General features: G+C 31.7%; 1 protein-coding gene across 8 annotated transcripts in view; it reads right to left on the bottom strand.

Annotated features, from left to right (window-relative positions):
• Window positions 1-24,406, bottom strand: part of LOC147817040 (protein spire homolog 1-like) — a 45,860-nt gene that overhangs the window by 14,738 nt on the left and 6,716 nt on the right. For 7 of the 8 annotated variants that reach the window (XM_087154167.1, XM_087154149.1, XM_087154165.1 and 4 more), the window contains 4 exons: window positions 21,295-21,436; window positions 14,726-14,833; window positions 3,293-3,441; window positions 448-582 (listed from right to left, as the gene is read on the bottom strand). In XM_087154167.1, coding sequence (XP_087010293.1) covers window positions 448-582; window positions 3,293-3,441; window positions 14,726-14,833; window positions 21,295-21,436 — 534 coding nt within the window. Of the gene's footprint in view, window positions 1-447; window positions 583-3,292; window positions 3,442-10,667; window positions 10,774-14,725; window positions 14,834-21,294; window positions 21,437-24,406 lie in introns of all 8 variants that reach the window. The other variant, XM_087154173.1, reaches the window with a different exon arrangement.

The following is a 24,406-nucleotide window of genomic DNA, read 5'->3' as shown; positions in this document are numbered from 1 at the left end:
GAGTATACCTGGTGGTGTAACTGAAAACAATAACTGGAGAAAGAGATTTAACTTTGCCAGATATTATTAAACATTAACAGTTCGATATTATTAAATACATAAAAATAAACAGAATGAATTGTATGGCCCATGTGATTCAAATGAGTGACGAGAATTCAATAAAAAAGATATTGCTTTTTAGACCCAATGGTAAAATTTCTTACAATTCATGAAAAGAATTGGACATCCAAGATAAATTGGAAATCGTTATGGAGAAATGTTTAGAGGAAGGCATTGGCCCACATTGGGCTGTCTGGCCAGCTATGATGACGATGAGTTTGAAAACATCCTTTTACAATTTATTTTTTCAGTTATCAATTTAATATGTTGACGAATTTTATAATAATTTTTTTTTTAAACTAAAGAAGAATAAATAAGCAGGTTTCAAAAGCAAAGAGCAGTGATTACCTTTCCCTTGCATATGCCGTCGTAGAGTGTAGGATCTACAATTAGACTTTCAAGCTCAGCTTTCGTCAAAACGTTGCGGATGTGGACGACTTCTTCTAAAGTCAAGGAAAGACATTCAAGGCTCTGCCACTGAGACTGAAAAAGAATGTTAATGACTTGAAAAATACAATTAAAGCCTCATGAAATGACTTCAAAAAGAAAAATAGTGTTTTTAAAAATGTTGGAAAAATTGTTTTATATTACCACCACTTTTTGTGAAAAATCACAAAGCATAATTTGCATTTATCAATGTAGTAAAAAATGAGATAAAAATTTTAAAAAAAAATTTTAAAAAATAAAATTTAACTAATTATTTGATAAAGGAAGAATCTAATCTTCTTTAAGTTTGCAAAAATACCAGAATTGAATTGTGTTGTCAAATATTTTTTTTTAAATTAGAAGATTGCCTAATGTCCTAAAGTAAATTCCTTCTTCCTTACTGCCTAATGTCCTAAAGTAAATTCTTCCTTCTTTACTGCCTAATGTCCTAAAGTAAATTCTTCATTCTTTACATCTTGTAAAAACTCTGTTCAACATCAACAGTTGCAGGAACCACATAACTTGGGGGATCTCTGATCCCTCACATTTTATAGAGGGAGGAACACAGCCTTTTCTAATATCACAATTTTTCAATAAATATTTTTTTAATACGTAATCTCTGTATACAAAAGGAAAAAACTTTCTGTTGCAATTCCAAAAAAAAAAAAAATAAATAATAATAATACAGCAGGAAACCGATTATCCGGAACGATCGGGACCATCGCTATTCCAGATAACTGATTTTTCTGGTTTTCTGAATCGCTACAAAAAGCCGTTTTTTTATTGTTAAACCCAACTAAAAAAAAATATTTGGAAATAATCATAAAAAGAAGAAAAATGATGAAATAATTCACTAATAATTATTTCCAAAATGACGGTAAGGTAAAAATCTTTCAAAAAAGAAAGAAAAATCCTAAAATTTTAAGAGGAAAAAAAACGGCACGAAAATTTATCGAATTTTGTTTCGGTTTTTTGGTTTTCCGACTTCTGGATAACGGGTTCTGTACTGTAATAATAAATTACCTTATTTCAAGAGATCTTTAATATTTCCTTGGTGGGAACTGCTACCAAAATCACCCCCCCCCCACAAAGGCAATCTATGGTGACCAACGGAAAAAATCTTACTTTTAAATGGTTTTTTTTAATTTTAAATTTTTTATTTATTTTTAATGGCAGAAATTGACAAACTCTTAACAAGAAGAATATATGCAAATGAAATAGATAAGAGAAAAAAAGTCAATGACTCATTAGCAGTTGCCTAGCACTCCAATATCTTTTCACTTCGGAGTCTCCGTGTACAGCCGAACATCCCATCAAGTGCTTCCTTTCCATTAATTCGAATTTCCTACAGAGTGAGCAAATCGGACTCGGTATAAATACCAATGCGGTGGAGGTGGTGCGCAAGACAGTCATGACCCACCGCAAGTCTAAATTCTGCCACAGCCTTTTCACGGGATCTGTCTGAAATGCCCCAGTCTAAAATGTTCCCCCAACTTTTCAGGGGTATATGGGAAGAAAGGGACACTTTCCAATTTTTCCACATTAAATTTTTGATGTAAATTTTCGTGGAATGAAAGGATATATTGGAATTTAGTTGTTGGATTATTTTTGTGCCTTTTTTTGCCAACATATATCAGCTTGTTCATTGCCGTAGATATCGCAATGTCCTGGGATCCATTGTAGAGTAACCTGACAACCATCGATCTTCAATTTCTTCAAGAGACTATCTTGTATATTCTTGGATATGGGCATTTCCTTAGATGCAATGGCCTGTGTGGCGGCTTTGGAGTCAAGAGAGAATAACAGTCTTTTTGTAGAGGTGTCTTGGAATTAGCTGTATCAGAGCCACATTGATCGCTGTTACCTCTCCCTCAAAGGAGAGGTATCAGCGTTACTTTTAAATGTCATAGTGAAAAAAAAAATTTAAAAAAAAAAAAAAATAGCAGAGAGGAAAAAAAAAGCTAGAAAAAAGAGAAAAAATCTAATATGCTATCATATTGTGCTTGTTTTAAAACGGATTAATTATTTAATATGTTGGCTTAAGCAAAATATATATAGCATAATTAAAATTAAAAAAACAAAGAAAATTAAGAAAAGCAATTGTTAGACAAACAAATAGATCTATTTTTTTTCCTTCCTCTCTTCGGATTTTTATTATTATTATTCCCCCCCTTTTTTTCCCATTGTTCTGTAATTTTTTCTATGTTTTCTCTACATTTTGAACTCTTTATATATATATAAATACACAGGGGTCTGTTCAGGCCAAATTTACTACCGTTTAGCGGCACCTTCACAAATTCAACTTTAGAGAAAATTTTATTTTTGTATCCCTTAAGAAACGATAAATCCATATTTTTGCGTTGATTTTTTTTTTTTAATATAAATTTTAATTTCCACAAATTATGTCTAAATTTTCACAAAATAGTTACCTCTCAGAAAAACCTAGACAGACCCCTGATATATATATATAAATAGCACAATAAGACAAAAAGAAGAATAAAAAAATAAAACTAATAAGTTTTATAGACTGCACATACATGTAACTACTAAAATAAGTTAAAAAATATAGAGAAAACATGGAAAGTATTAAAGATTATTGAAAAGAGAAAAAGAAATATTCCTAAAATAAAATATTTTTAAAAAAATTAAAAAAATATCTATTAAAAGGCTGGAAAACAAAAAAAGTGAAAAGATATAATCTCATCATCAGCTCGCACAATTATATCCACAAAAAGGGTATATATATATATATATAGAAATCACTTACAGATTTCCAATAGTCGGATCTTGTCCGACTAGAACATTCATAGAATGGTGTGGAATATTTCAGAGTTTCTTCACACTGTGGGGTCTGGCCACCAGACTTAGGAGGAGATTCACACACGCTGAGTCTCCTTTCTCTACTCCCCACACTTTCTGCAAAATAAATTTAAAAAAACATTTCTACATTATTGATACACTTTCTTTAAAGTTAAATAAACATTACCAAATCTTTTCAACATTCTGAACTCAATATATATATATATATATATATATATATATATATATATATATAGGATTAGTTATATATATATTGGATCTGAAGAAGCTGTTGATTATTTTAATTACAGGCTACATTTTAGATTTTCAAATCCAAGACTTTCTGTGACTAATTCCAAGAATTTTCATGACTTAACGAAATTACTATTTTCTCTGACAAAAACACAACAATAAATTTAAAAAAAGCATTATATTAACATTAATTGAAATGATAGATGTAACCAAAACTGTTATATTCTGCATCTTCATATTTATAGATTTTTAACTTAAAAAACAGAGTAAAGAAAGAGTTGAAGCAATAAAATAAAGGAAAAAAATACAATGGGAAAAAAATACAAAAGCAAATAACTAAATACAGTCAGATATATGCAGTTATTTAAATCTGTTTTATTTCTTATTAAAGGTAAGTGTAATATAAGAAGCCTATACTAGAATTTTAATTTGATAAAATAAAAATAATAAATAGATAAAAAATTCTAATATCGTGGAAGTTTAAAAGATAATTCGCTCTAGAAATTATGTTCTTTCATTTTTTAAAAGAACACCATAATTTTTAAAGAACAGGATAAAAACATGCTATATTTTAATAAAATATGACTATGAGTGGGGATTTTGTTACAAATTCAGATATTCGGAACATTGGAAACTGTGAAATTGGTAAATTCCATTTTAAAAATTAGATTTTTCGGCAATCTAAATCCATGACTTTCCATGTGTAGAAATACATGTTATTGAACCACCGATAGATGACGGAATTTATCATTAGATTGTAACCGTAACTGCAAACAAAGATTTTGTAAAAAGCAAGAACCGCCACATTGTAATGTGGTAGTAGAAAAGTCTACGTATTGTTCATGTTAAAGATTTAAATATATTTTTGTTACTTACCCCTTGGTAATTATTGAGTAGTTTTCCTGTGCCATCAAGAAAAGGAGAAAAAGGTTATATTCACTAATAATAGTAATAAATCTTCGGTGTATTTACCCTATTAGAATTACTTTAAGTTGAAAAGCGAAACTGGTGCATCGATGCCGAGAAAGGCAATGCACTGAAGATAAGAATAGAATCGAGTTTTAGTGGATAAAAGAAAGCCAGAATAAAGGGGTAAGTTTATTTTGATTGAGAAATATTATATTTGAATATATCATGGATATAGAAAAACGTAAAATGAAAAGAAGAGCTTTGAAAAGTTCTACTACTAAATTTCTCACTAACTTAGATAAAAACTTTGATGATTTGACAATATATGAATTAGAAACATATTTAGAACAATTAAGTGAGAAAATGTTGAACACAAAATTAATAAATGAAGAGATAATGAAAGAACTAGATGTTAAAGATATCGAAAAGGAAGTTGAATCCTCTGAAACATATGTAGAAGATTTGATAAACTATAAATGTAAAATTAAACAGAAGATTCAACAAATTAGTGTCACTCCCTCAACTAGTTCTAATTTAAATGGTGTAACTAGCTCTCAGACTGTAAATCAAACAGAAGTAAACAAATGCACGATAAAACTACCAAAATTAACTGTAAACAAATATTTCGGAGATCCAAATTCATGGTTGGAATTTATCGGCCAGTTCGAAAATTCAATTGATAAAAATCCGTATCTTTCAAATATTGAAAAACTAATTTATCTAAAAAGTTTTATTGGAGGAGCAGCTTCAAAAGCAATTACGGGATTTTCTTTAACGGATGATAATTATAAAGCAGCCCTTAATTTGTTGAAAGATCGGTTTGGACAGAAAAACTTGCTTATAAATGCTCATTTAGGCCAATTATTGAATATTACACCAATAAAACATAACACTGATACTTTTGGATTGCGAAAATTATTCGATCGAGTAGAAATCGAAATTAGAAATTTAGAATCGCTAGGAATTGATTCGGCCTCTTATGGAAATTTATTAACGCCGATAATTTTAAAGGTACTCCCATCGGAAATAACTTTAGACTTTAGTAGGAAAGAGAAGGGGAATAATTGGGATTTAAAAGCCCTTCTAAAATTTTTAAGTGAAGAAATAAAAAGTCGCGAAAAAACCACCGCCATTACAAATATAAAATGTTCGAATAATCAAAAAGAAAATAAATTTAGATCAAGGCCGCACCCACAAAAAGAAATAACATCCGCTCATGAATTATGCGCGACCGCAGCGAGAATTAATAAATGTGTATTTTGTGGGGGTGACCATGAATCTGAGAAATGTGATACTCTCACAGTAGAAGAAAGAAAAAATATTTTGATTAAGCAGAGACTCTGCTTTCTTTGCTTAAAACCAAATCGTCGGTTAATTGATTGTTACAGTAAGAAAAAATGTGTTTTCTGTAATCGGAGACACTCAAAAGCGATTTGCTTTAAGTTAGAGGAAAATAAACAAACAAAAACTTTAAACGATAGAGAAGATTCTAAGGAAAATTTAGAAATTGTTTCGGCCATTTCTTCTTGCGAGAATAAATTAAAACATAAACAAAATTCCACTCCCATTTTATTACAAACTTGTTCAATCATTGCGGAAAATAAAAACAAACAAGAAAATGTTACAATTTTTCTTGATAATGGAAGTCAACGGACTTTCATAACAAATAAATTGGTAAAAAGATTAAATTTACCAGTAATTAGAAAAGAAAAATTGTCGATTAATTCTTTTGGATCAGAGCAACCCCAAACTAAATTGTTTAATGTAGTTAGCATCCGATTAAGAAATAGGGAAGATCCTAATTATAAAATAGATATAGAAGCCGTAGAAACTGACACTATTTGTGCAACTCAGCTGCCTTCTCCAAACAAAAACATCGTTAAGGATTACGAATTTTTAAAAACAGTTCAACTTGCGGATGATTTTCAAAACGAAACTAAAGATGTTATGATTTTAATCGGATCGGATTTTTATTTTGATATAGTGACTGGCCGAATTCATAGGCTCGAAAATAAATTGGTAGCGGTAGAAACAATCTTCGGTTGGTGTATTTATGGGCACATAAATAAAATAAACAATCTACTCGCTATGAACGTAGTTGTTAACCGTGGTGATGAGACTTTAATTAGACAATTTTTTGATCTTGAGTCCATTGGGATCTTACCTGATTCGCCTATTACTGATAACGAGGAAGAAACAATAGTTCAAGAGTTTGAGTCTTCCATTACATTTGATAAACGTTATAAAATTAAATTGCCCTGGAAATTAGAATTGATTGACAACTTAAAATCAAATTATGATGCTGCCCTTAAGAGACTCCACCATCTTGTACACAAACTCGAAAAGAACCCTTGGTTACTTAATGAATATAGACAAACCATAGAATCATATCTTGCAGAGGGTATTATTGAAGAAATTCCTGACACTCAATATTCAAATGATAAAACTATATTTTATCTTTCCCACAGGGCGGTTATTAAAGAAGAGCGACAAACTACAAAACTTCGAATTGTTTATGACGCATCGTCTCACTCAGCTGAATCCTGTTCGCTAAATGATTGTTTATACACTGGTCCCAAATTAACTAATGATATTTTTGATATTCTAATAAACTTTAGGAACAAAGAGATAGCTTTTGTTGCAGATTTGAAGCAAGCTTTCCTTAATATCGAAATTGTGGAGGACGATCGAGATGCGACCAGATTTATCTGGATGGAACCTCCCTTTGATGAAGGTAAGATTAAAACTTATCGATTTACTCGTGTTTTATTTGGACTTACTTCTAGTCCCTTCCTTCTTGCGGCAACTATAAAATTTCATTTGAAGAATTATGAAAAAACATATCCTCAAACAATAAAAATTCTGAGAAAATCGTTGTATGTGGATGATGTGATAGGATGTGAGGATAATGTAGATAAAGCTTTTAGTTTCAGTCAGGAAGCTATTAAAATTTTCGAAGATGCGGGTATGCAACTTAGAAAATGGAATTCAAATTCGAAACCTCTTATAAACTTGTGGGAAACTAATAACATTCAAATTGATCACACCATAGAAAATTCAGATTTAATACCTTCTGAGCATAAAGTACTTGGGATAGGGTGGAATAGTGACGCAGACATTTTTTATTTTGATACTAAACATCTTATCAAATTTTTATCTGAAGGGAGACACACAAAAAGATTTTTGCTGAAAGCTGCTGGTCGTATATTCGACCCAATAGGATATTTGAGCCCCTTTGTAGTAATCATAAAGTGTTTAATTCAAGCAGTTTGGTGCGCTGGAATTGATTGGGATGAAGAACTCCCTCAAGAAATTGCTCGTGATTTTCAGGATTGGTGCAATGGTGTTAAAAAATTAAAAGACATTGAAATTCCACGTTACTATTTAAGGGATGCTCTTGGAGATAGTATACAGGATATACAGCTTCACATATTTTCTGATGCTAGTTTGAAAGCATACGGCTGTGTCGCGTATTTGAGAATTGTTACAAATTCAGATAAGATATATACATCATTTGTTGCATCCAAAAGTAGAGTATCTCCCCTCAAAAGTCTGTCATTACCCAGACTTGAATTGATGGCTGCCCTTTTAGCTGCTCGATTGAGCAATAATTTGGTAAAAAACTTAAAGTTTAAACTTACACAAAAATTTTGGACTGATTCATCCATCACTTACTTCTGGATTAGAGGTTTACCCAACCGATTTAAACCCTTCGTAAAAAACCGAGTAGTTGAGATTCAACAATTAACAGATCCTGAACATTGGTTCCACTGCCCCGGCAAAGAAAACCCGGCAGACTTAGTTTCGAGAGGACTGAAAGCATCCGAATTGATTAACAACACTCTTTGGTGGGAAGGACCCCCTTTCCTCAAAAAACATGTTGACAGTTGGCCTCAGACTTTTGAAACATCCCCGGAAGAAAATCTCCTGGAATTCAGAAAGAAGAAAGAGGAAATTCCAAGTTTCTGCTTTACTACATCTTCCAATAATCTAAGAATTAATCCAGAGAATTATAGTTGCTTTTTAAAATTTTTGAGAATAACAGCATGGATTAGACGTTTTATTTCAAAGATAAGAAAACAATCTACTACTAAGGGACTACTCACATCATCAGAAATTGAAGAAGCAGAAGAGTTTTGGGTCAAATTTGAGCAAAGAAAAGCGTATCACTCAGAAATATTGGCCTTAGAAAGTGGAAAAGAAATTGACAAGAATTCTTCCATTAGAAGTTTTGCCCCCTTTTTGGATGATAAAAAGGTTTTAAGAATAGGAGGCAGATTGGAAAATTCGGAATTTGATCTAGAACAAAAACACCCTATCTTACTTCCTAATAAATGTAAATTTAGGGAACTGTTGATTAGAAATGAACACGAAGGAATATTTCATGGTGGTGTTTCTGCCACCCTTTCTAAAATTAGAATTCGGTTTTGGATCGCTAGAGGTCGGCAGCTTATAAAGAAAATAATAAAGAATTGCATAATATGTCGCAAATATTCAGCTCTACCTGCTAAACAAATAACCAGTCCCCTACCTAAAGATCGAGTTTCAGAATCTCCACCATTCTCAGTTTGCGGGGTGGACTTTGCAGGTCCGATATATGCTAAAACATCGAATACTCCTGAAAAAGCATATATATGTTTGTTTACTTGCGCAGTAACAAGAGCGTTACACTTAGAATTAGTTTCAAATCTAAGTACAGAAAAATTTATATTAGCCTTGCGTAGGCTTATTTCCAGACGAGGAATTGTCCAAACCATGTATAGCGATAATGCAAAAACCTTTAAAAGCGCAAATAAAGAACTTCAACTCATTTTTAACTTGATTCAAGATCCAAAGATTCAAAATTTTATAGCAAATAAAAGGATCAAGTGGAAATTTATCATGGAACGAGCTGCATGGTGGGGAGGTTTCTATGAGAGATTAGTGAAATCGGTGAAGGAATGCTTACGCAAGACCCTATCTAAATCTCTTCTTACTTTTGAGGAATTAGCAACAATCTTAACAGACATAGAATCAGTGTTAAACCAACGCCCTTTAAGCTTCGTTTATTCTGACTTAAATGAACCCGAACCTTTGACTCCTGCTCATTTTTTATTGCCTCAGAAGAAAATCGAGCTTCCGTTATATTACACCAGAACTCTTTTTGAACACTCAAATCGTTCTTCCTTAATCAAAAGGAAACTGATCCAGATGAGACTTTTACGAAATTTTTGGACCAAATGGAAAGAACAGTATGTTCTTCTCTTAAAAACTGCGCATCGGCTGACAACTTCAGAAAGTCAACGGAACCTTCAAGTCCAGGATGTTGTCTTGATCGAAGGAGCCCAAAAGAATAAATTACTTTGAAGCCTTGGAGTAATCGAAGAAGTCTACCCTGGACGGGATGGCAAAGTCCGGAGCTGTCTTGTAAGGATGAATGGAAGTCGGATCAGACGTCCCGTTCAACTGTTATATCCTTTTGAAATTTTAAATAATGCTTAAAAATTTGATTCATGTTGAACTTTAATGTTTTTTTTTTTCTATTTGTCATTTTTCCTTTAATCTTACTAGATATTATGGACGTCCCCGTCCATGGTGGGGAGTTTGTAGAAATACATGTTATTGAACCACCGATAGATGGCGGAATTTATCATTAGATTGTAACCGTAACTGCAAACAAAGATTTTGTAAAAAGCAAGAACCGCCTGGGAACCGCCACATTGTAATGTAGTAGTAGAAAAGTCTACCATTGTACCGTATTGTTCATGTTAAAGATTTAAATATATTTTTGTTACTTACCCCTTGGTAATTATTGAGTAGTTTTCCTGTGCCATCAAGAAAACGAGAAAAAGGTTATATTCACTAATAATAGTAATAAATCTTCGGTGTATTTACCCTATTAGAATTGCTTTAAGTTGAAAAGCGAAACCATGATCTTGTTTTAAAACAAAAATAGTTAAAATCATTATATTTCGTGACAAATTTTGTTCAATACCAAAATCCATGATTTTTCATGACTTTCCAGGTGCACAGATACTCTGTAATTATTTGATATTCTAATTTAATCTTCATATGAATGGGATGTTTGAGAAACCATTATCAGGCTACCAATCAATAACTTTAATGAAAGACTGACAATTACTTTTAATAATTCAAATGTTCATTTAATTTTCATACAAATTGGATGATGGAAAAAGGTTTACCTATTTGACTATTACTACGTTCAATGGAAGACTGCCGATTACTTCGATTTTGAAGAGGTAGTGACTTCGGTTCCTCGTGAGGAGTCTGAGGTAGATCATCAATATCCTGAGATAAAACATTAATTCTTACACATTAAAATGTTTAAAAAAAATTTGATATACTTGTACCAGGGTTTGTTGATTTAAATCAAATTATTTTTATTTAAAAATCATCGATTTAAATCAACTTATTTTTATATATATATTGATTTAAAAAGTTAAAAAACAGTGTTTTAAATTATTGATACTTCTTTTATTTCTTTTCTTATAAAAATTTATTTTAAATAAATTGCTGCATTAGTTTCAAAATTTAATATTGCTGCATTAATTAATTTTAGCTAACAAAATTACTTTCTTTCTTGGTATGTGTTAAATTCCAACATATTTGAAATTACATTTTTAAAAATCATTTGATGCTTGAGATTGAAAGTACAGATTAAAGTAATCATTTAAGTTTTTTTTTTTCACATAATATGTTTGCAGTATCTTTGACATTAAAGGAATTTTGTGAAAAAAAATTTAAATGAGTACATAGATTTTTAAATTTTTTTTTTTTTAAGCTTAACTTATCTATTTTGATACAGGATTAAAAATTTATATTTTAATGTAAAAATATAAAGATTAAATATTTATTTATTTTTTGATGAATGACTACATTTATAAACACAATCTGTTACATTTATTTTGTCATTTTAAAAATCAAGAAAAAGAAGGGGGAAAAAAAGAAATCACAATTTTAAATTAAAATTATGGTTTGGTAATTGAAACTTTGTTTTAATAGTTTAACTATTCTTTAAATTCTCTATTTCATCTAGTCTTTAAATTTCAATCATGTATTTGTTTCAAAATGGTTGCTATGCATTCAAAGCTATGTATTATAATGAAAAATTGTTTTAGGTAGTTAAAGCTTCTAAAATATTCTTTTAAATTCTAATAATATTCTTATAAATTCTTATAAGTTTTAATATTAATTTATATTGATTAAATATTTATAAAGTTATTTTAATCATAAATCAAAGTTCTTACAGTGTATTTGAATAAAAATCAAAAAAATCCACTTTAAATAAAAAAAAATCTGATTTATTTTTTTAAAATTTTTTTTAAATCAAAAAAATTATGAACCCTGATTGATACACATATAGTCATCTATCTACTTTGCGCAGAACATTAGAATTGAAATTAATTCATTTCATCAACTTCCAAAAGTAAAAAACTTTTTAATTAGTGAATATATCTATAACTCTAAGTCATAATTTTAAAGCTGTCAAGGCAAATAGATTATACCATAAAATAGAAATTTCTTGCTAACTACTATATAAGTGCATAACATGTGAAATACTCTACATCTTTGCAATGGCAAATAAAGTACAAAAATGCTTAAAAACTACAGCATTTAATATATATATTACTGTGAATAACTGAAATTGGTGGTTGTTGACTTCCGCCAGTGAATGTTGACAATCACAGTCGCTTTGGTAAATGTCCAAGATATATACTAGGTCTAGTTAAGTGCCCGGTGTACCATTGTATTTTTAAGGACCAGCGCCCTTGCCCAGTATGCATTTAACTGGTACTCTGAACACTGATGTTTCTCCTAATCTATTCTTAGCAGATATTAAAATATCAAATAAATGTTATAATATCAACGAATAAATTAATATCAACTCGGATATAACAAATATTTCGGACATTCACTGCAGCGACTATGTAATTGCTGACTTTCACTGGTGAAAATTGACATTCTCTTGATTTCGGTCTTTCACGATAATGTATACACTAATAACTACAAATTTAAATTGTTATCGGTTTGTGACCAACACTGGATGGCCTCAATCACATAGGGAAAAAACTAACTGATTTTTTAGACTGATTGTATAATATGGATTAATATGGCCACAATCACTCAGGAAAAAACTCCCTGATTTTATAAAAATTTATCAATTTCCGCAACTGGTGGTATAAATTTCATTATTAATTTTTTAGCAATACCTTATTCTCATCCATAAAATATGTCACCAAAACTTTTACATTAAGTACAAGCACATCAAATAAGAGGAGCCCACATTATGTAGGATCACCATGTAAAAGAAACCACAACCATTTTGTAGGTACAAACTTTAACTAATGCTGTTGTCGTTGTAGGCCATTAAGGCAAAAGGTGCGATTGTTCTTGTTTTCCAGTGATGCCATTTGTCGCCAAGAATCAGACTTCAACCACACCCATACGTCACACCAGCTTATAGGACGAACCCATTCATACACAGATCATAATTTTAACCTGAACCAGAGAACGGTCAATCCCCAATTCAGTACCCCTAGAGGTATAATTTGTTATGGGAACATGGAGGACTTTGTGACCAGACAGATTTAACATACACCAGTCACCATTTACTACACAGGGAGTCTTCGGCTGGCTAGATTCAAACTCCTGTTCTCACGCACGTGAATCCCACGTTCTGCCAATGAGGCTATGCTGGCCAACTTTAACTAATCTCACCCCTAATTGATACCCAGGGGTGATTGTGAGCCCAAGTCAAAATTCCGGAAAATTTCTTGAGTAAAAAAAAAAAAATTTAAATCGAAAAATTAGGAAAAAAATTTAAGCAAGGTTTTTTCCTTTTTCTCAATATTTCTTAATTTACTTAAAATATATTTAAAATTTTACACATACCTATGATGACCTGGAGAAGTAATTGAAATTTACAAATATGTCTTTCTTTCTTGAGTTTATGATTATAATAACTATTTACTGATAAAAAATTAATATTAATCTTGAATATAAGCTTACAAAGTATCTCTCTGGCTCTCCCTTACAAACAAATAAAATAAACTGTGTTTTTAAGTTCCACCTTTGAAAATTTGATTTCCGGAAACTTTTGTGATCAATGATTTTTTGAAACGTCTGAGCCTTCCATCTCCGGAAACTTCCGGATGACGGTGAGCGAAAAATACGGAAATCCGGATTTTTTCCGGATCATAATCAGCCCTGGATACCATAAAAAGTTAATAGTGATAGGTCTTACACTTGCTACTAGATTTAAAAAATAACCTTTTTTTATTTCATAATTATTATGAGATCAATTTAAGAAAAATTATTGCAAGACTACTTTAACGGAAATATTGGATATTTGGGTATCTGAAAATCTAATTAATTCATTTTTCTTGACTTTTTTTAAAATTATAATTCCCTGATTTTTCACTGCAATGTGACCACCCTGTAAACACTAAATAAATTAATATAAACATTTTTTATTAGGTTCATTGCATTCTTCAATTCATAATTTTCAATGAATTTATTTTAGATAGTTATGACATATTTTTGAATAACAAATACATTAAAAACATTGGTGATAATGTTAGATACTAATTATTTTCTAACTGATTTAAAAATAAAGTTTTTATTAAAAAAGATAATAAGTAAAATTTACAGAATTTTAAATTATAAGTAACACTTGCTTCGCTGATACTTATTTAAATTTACAAGTCATCAATTATCTGAGTATAGATTTATTCTGACAGGGATTCTTACAGTGAATTCTTTAGATTTCATAAAAATTTTTAAAATATACGAATACATACAGAAGTTTTGTTTAAATTAGAACACCAGGATAAAATTGCCAAATCTAGTTATTTTCAGGAAAATAAAGTAGTAACAATTATTTTCAATTCTCAAGAATATGCAAAGATTGCTCAACTTCATTTGAATGAAGTCTGCAATCATAAAATTCACCAACTTTTTTTTAAAAATAAAATCTAGAATAATAATTATAAAGAACACGTGATTTTGTTTTAATACAATATGGAACTTTCAAATCCACTTAACTTTGTTTCCATAAAATCTAGAATTATAAAAAAAAGTTTGTTCCTATAAAATTAGAAATTACAAAATCCAAGCAATTTTATAAAAATAAAATCTAGAATTACAAAAACTACCTAAATTTATTTTAATGAAATCTAGAAAATGAAGAAGAGAAAAGCTATTTCTTTTAGAAAAAAAGCATTGGCTATTAAATAAATACTTGTCTCGTAACTTGAAGAAAAACCTAAACTAATGTCTGCTTTAATAAGTCGTCTTTGTGGTTGTGGCGTATCATCTGTGTCCTCTAGTTTTGTTCGTGAAGTTTCAACTAAAAATAAAATATACAAAAACATACATATTTATAACTGTTTTTCTTGAAGAACATTTTAACCTAATAATATAAGGATTCTAACATAAAAAATAGCCCCGTGGCAGAATTTTTTAGAGCTATCTGGGACATAATGGTCCAGCACTAATATCTGAATGCAAGATACTTTTAATAATAACAAACATATATGTTACTAATTTAAAATAACAAGAACGCTTTGTTTACAACTACAAAAAAAAACTATAGAATTCTTTTAAATTGAACATGTAATAATTTTTTATTCTAATATTATGGGTGGTATTCTCGCATTTTGTTGGGGGGGGGGGGTGAACGCACCCACCTAAGTTATTTCCTTTTTTGCATTTTGTAAATAATTATCACAATAAAAAAAATTAAAAATCATGAAATCCGTAGTGGTAATTGTCCAAAAAAAGATAGAGGACAAAATCACGAGAATAGAACTCTTTAAAAAGGGGTTTCTTTTCAAGATTAGGTTGTTATATCGAAATGTTATCGAATAAAAAATGTAAGATTTAATAACTATGGAGAAATCTATACTAATAACTGCTCAAAAATTCTATAGAATTATTGCCCTGAAAAGTAAATACTCAAATGCCTGATTCAAATTTTCCATACTGTTTGAAATATATCGGAATATTTAAAATCCAACTGAAAATCAATATCAGTAACTGCCAATACAGTGCCCGCCGCTAATAAAATCACTGGATAATAAAATCAGCCGCTTTATAAAATCAAATCGGCAAGAACCGAATCGTTACAATATTAATGCATGTTAAAAGCATCCTTTAATAAAATCAATGCCGCCGCTTTTTAAAATCAAAATTTTGACTACATAATAAATCAAACGTGCAATATTTCAGCTTCTTTTGTTCTTATTAATAAAATTTTATTTTTTCGAAGTTTAAAGAATTTTTAAGCTGGCATTTTCCTGCGATATTCATAGTGTAAGAGTTAAGGAAAAATGTGGGTGGTAAGCGGCGAGTTCATAGAAATCAATGTCAATTCCTTGACTTGAATGAAGTTTGGAGAAACCTATCTCCCTCAACAGGGGGTCGAATTCTTATCTTACTTTTTATTGAATGAACCATAGAAGGGAGAGAAGTTTCTTTTGTTATCTATCTTAACAGAGAACATGAATGGATTTCCAAAAACTGTGCGCATGTTCCGTAGCTATTGACGATAAACTGCAAACATCAGGAGAAAAATCTGATTTTGAAATTGTTACAAACATCAAAAATTGCAAAGTTATTTTCAATCAAGAAATGGAGGAATCAGACTCAGAAGATGAAATGAACTCATCAGTGCCATCTTCAATGGAAGTCAGAAAAGCACTTAATGTAGTGCGGCAAGCTTTAGAACAAAGAGGAAGAAATATCGAAAACTATAAAAACTTCTATAAACTCTCAAATGATGTTGAAAAGTTAATTTTAAATACTGAAACTCAAGCAACCATTGATCGGTTATTTGCAAAAATTTTGTAAATTTAATCTTATGTAGGGTTTTACTTTATTAAAATAATTAAATTAGTTAAAATAAAACATTAATGTTGTAATTATTTCAGCTTTTAAAGTGTGTGCATTTAGAATACAAATTTTTTTATTTTTTTTCTTCCAAATGTTGAATCGCCTCTTAATAAAATCAGCCGCTTAATAAAATCAAAAGAGCATAAAACGAAAGTGATTTTAATAAACGGCGGGCACTGTAATACAATCGAAACATTACATTGCGTTACGATACCATCGTCGTAAATTGAGCGAGTAAAAAAGTGATTAACTAAAAGTGACTAGCTTTAATTAAGGTTTTGAAAACCCTAAGACAACCTCTGTCAGGATCCTGATTCCTCTCCCACGCATTTGATTGACCCCTTGACCTGAGGGTCAGAGGGTGAAGGACACTGGAGGTGTCGTCCCCTACATTGGGGGTGGAGCAAAGGACTGTTTCTTATGGGAAAGAGAATTTTTGGGAGATCAGATCAGTTGTGAACGCAGGAGAGATTAGCTTTGAACGCAGAAGAGTTGAGTTTCGAGTTGAACTATGCTAGAGAAAGCATGAGAGAGAAGGGAGCAGCAGCGCTCCGGAATATTATATTCTCCAATTCATGTATCATTTTGTAAATAATTCTATAATCAAGAATTTAGTAATAAATAAGCTAAAATTGAAATAATCCTTGGTCATCCGTATTGAGTAGTCTTTAAAAACGAACCAAGAGACAGAAAAGGTCTCACAAATGTCGCAGCCTGTCAGGATGGAAGGAGGACTACTATGCTAAGGAAAAGAATCATCGCCGATGCACACTATGAGAAATGCCCAGTAAAGAGTGTTGCCTCATGGAGTCAATCTTGATAGAAGGATGCCTACGGAAATGCCTAGTGAAAAAGATTGCCTGAAGGAAAGGGTGACGGTGGACTGACAACATCGACGGGACTATTATCGCCGGAGGCGATAGGCAGCCAGCGCTACCCCCCGTGACCGGTGGCCATAGAGTGTGGTTTCAACATCGACTCTCTGACAAAGAGGACAATTGAAAAGATAATAAAGGGAGGTAAGCTTTATCTCATGCATGAAAAGATAAATTACACGCTCACATTTCTGGGTAGAAGTTTAACAAAAAGGGTAGTTAGTTAAGGGGATAAGTTTATTTTGTTTTGGTTTAAAGTCAACCTGATGTGTTACTTTATTTGAGCTTAAGGGATTGGCCAGTTAGCTATAGTATTGTTTGTAATTGATTTGATGTTTTTTTTTAAAGTAACCTAGTGGTTGATTTGTTAAGAGTGTAATTTTTTTTATTGCTTTATTAAGAGTGTATATGAAAGAAGAAGAGTATTGATTTAATAACATGTAAAGAAGTGTAGGATTATTTAAAGATTGTGTTGTTATATGTCAATAGCGAGCTGAGTAAACAAGGCTCTTGGTTTATTATTATTTAGTAGTGATTATTATTTATAATGCATTCTGTTAAAGTAATTTTGGAGGAAAAAAAAAAAAAAAAAAAAAGGTCAAGGAAGGGGTTTGCTTTTGTTTAAATGATAAAATGGTTGATTATTATGACTGTAGAATCTATGAAATTTAAGAGTTTAATTTTGGGGAAAGTAAAAGTGTATATTTTAGGTGTACCAAAAGAGTACGAAATTGTATTATTTTGCAATGAAAGTTGAAAAGAGTAACTTGTATTTATGTGTATTAAGAAGTAATGTTGAATAGTGCATGATACAAATTGTGTTGAACATGTTTTGTTTCTATATGAGGTGTTAAATTTCATAATAGAAGGTCGGTGTATGAGTACGGGGGAAAGTGTTGCTAAGTTTATTTTTTTTTTTATTTTTTTTTTAAATAGCATTGTTTTTTTTTGTGATTAGGGAATTAAATTTATATCGTCAGCATGAGTTTTCTTGCAAGAGCAAAAAAGGAAGATCTGATAGTGCTAGCTAAGGAGGAGTTTGGGATAACGGTTCCTGAGAACGCCAAACTTATTGAGATAAGGGCGTTGATCAGCGAGTGTTCAGGTTACGATGAGCAAGTTACTAAAGATGTTTTGAGTGGGATTAAAGAGGGGCGGGAACGGAAGGAGGAACGGGAGCATGAGTTAAAAATGAAAGAATTAGAGGTATGGAAACAGAAACGAGAGGAGTGGGAACGGAAAGATAGGGAACGTGAAGATAGGGAACGTGAGCGACTAAAATTAACAGAAGATAGGGAACGGGAGAAACAAAAATTAAAAGAAGATAGGGAACGCGAGGATGAAATAAAGAGGCAAAAAGAGCACGAACGAAAATTAAGAGAAGGTGCGGAACGGGCGTTAAATAGAAGGATACGTGAACTGGAATGGTTAAAACGAGAACGGGAATATGATTATGAGCGGATAAGAAGTACTATAGAAGGGATTGAGCTGATAACAAAAATTATAATGAGTTACCAAGATGAGGAAAGTAAAACCCAGGATTGTAACCCCTTAGTCAATTTAAATGGATCGGTTGGATGTTTAGGCACCGTGGAATCAGCGGAGAGGCCGGAGTCCCGAAGGTTTGGTTTTGGAATTGAAGGAAAGGAGATGAATGTGAAGGGTGGGGTGAGACAATTTCCTGAATGGAGTGGTCCGAATGTTAATAGAAAGGGTAAGTTTCAGCGTGAATCGCAAGGGAAAAATAGTACTAGCTCAGGAGAATGGTCCCCGAAATGTTATAACTGTGGAGAGGTAGGACATTTAAAGAGGGGATGTCCGAAAATTACTAGATTTAGGTTAGATCAGAAGAAAGATCAGGCTAAGCAAGATTCTGTAGAACGCGTTATTCACGAAAAGAGGATGAAGAAAGACGAATCGGATTTGCGTAGAATCGAGGTGGTTGAGGAGAAGTCTTGTTTCTCAAAAATAATATACAATGTTCCTAAATTAAGCGTATCAAGGCAATCTTTAGATCCTGAAGAAAATTTTGAGATAGGGAGATGGATCTTTGTAAATTCAGAGATAGGCCCTGCTGTAGAGGAAAAGCTCAGTAATGTTCCTAGTAACTGTGGGATAGGGGAAGGAATTGTAAACCCTAGTGAAAAAATCCCGGTAGTGGTCAAAAGTGAAAACGAGACGACGGTGATAAGGGAAAGGGAGTTGAAAGTATTAGAGGAGCAGGCTTTTGAAAATGCAGGGGATGAACGGTGGGGAAAAGAGTGGGAGAAAAAGATGACCTGTCCTGAGGGAAAAGAACAAGAAGGGAACAAGGGGTTTGAGACTAAGGACACTGACCTTGCTTGCGAGAATTCGGACGAGAGAGGAGTGCGAATCACTCCGGGGGGTCTCGAGGTGTTGGAGATAGAGTCAAACGGGGGAGGGGACGAAGATCCACCATGTATTTTAATGAATCGGGAGTGTGGTGAGAAAGTAGGGGGTGGAGATAAGGAATCACCCTTTTCTCATGGCCAAAGATTTAAAAAAGAGCAGGTGCAGGGCTCCGAATTTGAAGGAATGTTAGAGGAAGTGAGGGAGGATTTTAAAGGCAAAGAAGTTTGTGGTCAGCGAGGGGTTGGAGTGAAGGTTAAAAGCCCAATTAACGCGTTGAAGAGGATGGATTTGTCCTGTGAGAAAAGAAAGAGAGATAGCGACGGCGCGATGGAATCTAAACTTCTGTGGTTTGAGGGGAGAGAAAAATTGTTTCAGTATCCTAAGAAGGAGTTGTACACAGCTGCAAATTCAAACACTCCCGATATCAGAATTAAACCCCGTAAGGTGCAGGTGAAAATAAGGATTGGTTTTCAGAAAGGGGGGTCCGAAAGAAAAAGTAGAGCAAAACAGTTAGCTAGTCACTTAAGAGGAAGTGGTATAGAAAGAGATATGTTCCAGGGGATTAGGTCAATGAACTTGAAAGAGTGGACATTTGGGCAATTTGGACGGTTAATTTTGTATGCTAATTATTATTATTTGTTAGGCAGGAATTTTGGACATGACTTTAAGGATTTTATTTTGATGGAATTTTATAAATGGATTTTGACATGGATATTTTATTTTTGGCCTGATAAAAGTGATTTTAATGTGTTGATTGTAAAAATATTAGGTTCTTTTATGCTATGTTTTGATTTTGTATTTATTAGTTTGTCAAGTGTCCTAAGTGTAATTTTATGTTTAATAAGGTATAATGCGGCCAATCTCTTTTGCGCACGGGAATGTGTGCGTGTAATTGTTTTTTGGTGCAGGGATGGGCTTGCATTGTTTTTAGGTTTCACTTGTACGACCAGGGAAAAAGGTCGAACTAGATGAAACCGGGGGGGAGGTGTCAGGATCCTGATTCCTCTCCCACGCATTTGATTGACCCCTTGACCTGAGGGTCAGAGGGTGAAGGATACTGGAGGTGTCGTCCCCTACATTGGGGGTGGAGCAAAGGACTGTTTCTTATGGGAAAGAGAATTTTTGGGAGATCAGATCAGTTGTGAACGCAGGAGAGATTAGCTTTGAACGCAGAAGAGTTGAGTTTCGAGTTGAACTATGCTAGAGAAAGCATGAGAGAGAAGGGAGCAGCAGCGCTCCGGAATATTATATTCTCCAATTCATGTATCATTTTGTAAATAATTCTATAATCAAGAATTTAGTAATAAATAAGCTAAAATTGAAATAATCCTTGGTCATCCGTATTGAGTAGTCTTTAAAAACGAACCAAGAGACAGAAATGTCTCACAACCTCGATTTAAGGTTTTTATATAGAAGGTTGTTTTCCAAGGTTTTGGACTAGGGTAATGTACGTAGAATAGAGGAGATTGTCACAGACCTCGTTTTAAGAAGGTTTACTTGTAAACCTCATTACAAACCTTTTTAGGTTTGCATTAAAAGGTCTTTTGCTTACTGGAAATAAACCTTATTTTGCTATCTGGGTAGTATATTGATTTGATTGAATTTTTGTAACATAAATAATTCACTCTTTTAATATGTTATTTCAAAACAAAGCCATAATTCTGCTTACTTTTCCTCTTTCCTACCCATTCAGGCACAGGAGAGGCTGTGGGTGTGGGTTTTAACTTGTGTTCTTGTTTTATAGATGCCATTAGCTTCTCATATACAGTAAGCTGTCTAGGAGGTGTAGGCGGTAGCTTCCTCTCAGACACCTAGTAAAAGATCAAAAAAATTTCATACCTCAAGCATTATAGTAAAACTAACTTTATATTACAAATTCACAAATAAATCTCAACATAAGAAAAACCTAAGATAGCTAATACAAAAAACATTTTTTTTATAAAAAATATTGACATTGCTATTATTTTCATAAGTTAAAAAAAAAGGATTCCTTTTACATAAAAATTTAACATGTATAAAAAATATTTTGCCATATTACAAACGGGACAGATCTCCTATTTGATATAATTATATGTTTCGAAAATAGTGAAATATGGACATATACAGTTGCTATACTTTATTATTAGACGCACTGAATGATTCTAGTTGAAATCTTAATTATCAGGCGATACCACACAGCTTCATTATTATTACGTGCCTGAAACCAGTTTGCACTTACTTACGTTCGTGTATCAATTGGATAAATTAGACGATATATTAGTATATAAATATAGAATATTTGTATGTCACATTTCACAATAAAATTGGTCATATTCATAAATTTGATGAGTGACTGTTCACTGTTCATGAGGTTTCAATCTTATTACAGAAAAAAAATCTTTATAATGCAATAACAGGGTGCGTAGCCAGATTTTTCAACAAAAATAAGCACCTTTTAAGCACTCAAAAAATATTTTCACTCCCCCCCCCCCCCCGCAAAAAAAAATCATAATTAGGATCTGTGCAGTAATAAAATTGTTTTCCCCTATAGTTTAAAATTCTTAATTTATAAACAAAAAATCAGTAAAAATTAGAAATATTTTCAAAACCTTTTACATAATCATGATAAAATAACTAGTTTCTGATAAATACTGCAGAGAAAATTGTCTAAACCATGCATTTTTTGTAATTTAGAACAACAGTCGACACAGCAAAGAAAAAATTTCTTTTTAAAAAATAGAAAATTAAGCACTTTTTACAAACCCTGAATAAAAAAAGCACCTTTAAGGGGTTTTAAAAAGCGCTATGCACCCTGATTAAATAGAATTTTGAGTCACATAGATCAATTCATGTATTTTTAAGTTTAGTTAATGAGCATAAACAAATTCGTTAAAATAATTTTTAGATGCAACCTACTTTAAAACAAAAAGACATGCACTCCAATTTTCTTACCTAGTATTCAAATAAAACTGATGTTAACCCAGACTTTTTGTTAGATTTGTAATCCAAAGGAAACGTTTTTACATTCTTGAAACATCGGGGATTTCGGTATTTTCCAATAACAAGTAAGGGCAATTTCTCTGTCCTAGACGCATTTCCTCCTACTAGGACAGTCAAACGTTCCTTGCCCATTTTACCCCCGGAGCAGTTTTCATCCTTCAACATCATAGTCTTATTAGGAAAACATTTAAAAAATAAACTTTTTTAAACAGCTTTAGCTTCTACATGAAGAGTGCCAAAGACATTGTGTGTGTGTTGCAAAGGAAGGGGCAAGATATCAGGTCCTAGGTTTTGTTTCTTGCTTTAAAAGATCCCAAAACAATTGAGTTAAAGGGAGTAAAATTCAAGTAATAGAGAATAATTAATATGAAATTGAAGATAAAAGGGTCGAAACCTCATAAACAAATCGAGTTATAGTAATATTCAAGTTATAGCGAATTGACTGTATATATATATATCGCACCCCGGCAAGAAAAGTAACACAAGCCAAAAAACGGCATTTGAGAAAATGCCATTATCTAAACCTGAAATTATCATTATCTAAACCTCACACAAAAAGGCAATAAAGAATTCATACTTGCAGTTTTAACTTCATGATTAAAATTGTTTTAAATTTAAAAAGCTTTTATTACAGCAAAAATATTAAGTTTTTTTTTTTTTACCCAGTCACCAGGGGCAGACCCCTATTATCATTTTCAAATTTTATTATTGCTACTAATTAACTAATCACATACATATAAACTACAAAAAACACATATTGAATTCCCAAATACAAATAGCATCCATTTTTAATCAAATACTGTTAAGTATGAATACCTGAACAGATTCCTAAACAAGTACAGTACAGAACCCGTTATCCGGAAATCAGAAAACCGGAAAACCAAAAAACCGGAACGAAATTCGATAAATTTTCCCGCCATTTTTTAAAATTTTTTTTTCCCTTATAAGATTTTAGGATTTTTCTTTCTTTCTTGAAAGATGTTTACCTTACCATCATTTTGGAAATAATCATTAGTGTATTACTCCATCGTTTTTTCTTCTTTTTAAGATTATTTCCAAAGAAATTTTTTTTTTTATTTGGGTTTAACAATAAAAAAAAAACGGCTTTTTGTAGCGATTCAGAAAACCGGAAAAATCAGTTATCCGGAATAGCGATGGTCCCGATCGTTCCGGATAATCGGTTCCCTACTGTAGTACTATTCAACAAGTAGTTTAATACACAAAATAAAGTCAATTCCTACTTAGGTTAACAAAGAAAAATCTTACTTTAGTTACTTTTTATTAAATAATTATAATTTTTTCCCATATAAAACTAAAATTAATTCATTAAATTTAATTAATGAATTAATATCTGAAAAAACTTTATAAAAATATAAAATAGTGTCATTCACAAGTTTAAAAAAAATGTATTTTAAATTGAACGGAGGAATAAAAAGTATTTTATTAACGATTGAAAATTTGAACAAGTATATAAATATATATTTCTTGGTGAGGAGCTATTCAAATTATTGGTGTTTGCATGATAATCAATTACTATTTGTAGAAAAAATAAATAAAATGCCCATATTATACAATAGAATATATTTATTTCACACAATATATAAGAAAATGTTGTTTATTCTTAGCTTATTTTTAATACAATTTATAAAAAGTATGATTCTCAAGCACCCCCTGGGTACTGCTCGGGTGTGCCATGTGTAAAGACGGTACTGTGATAGAGCTATTATAAGATTAGACCAAGTAGGCATTTGCTCATCTCTCCTACCCTTGGTAATGAAATTGAATTTTTGTTAAAAACCATA

Source organism: Parasteatoda tepidariorum, chromosome 1 (assembly GCF_982258835.1).
Source record: "Parasteatoda tepidariorum strain Cologne lab strain chromosome 1, Ptep-v5.0, whole genome shotgun sequence".
NCBI classification, from domain to species: Eukaryota; Metazoa; Arthropoda; class Arachnida; order Araneae; family Theridiidae; genus Parasteatoda; species Parasteatoda tepidariorum.
The sequence above is the reverse complement of the archived record's forward strand: the minus strand, read 5'-3'. Positions and strand labels throughout refer to the sequence as shown.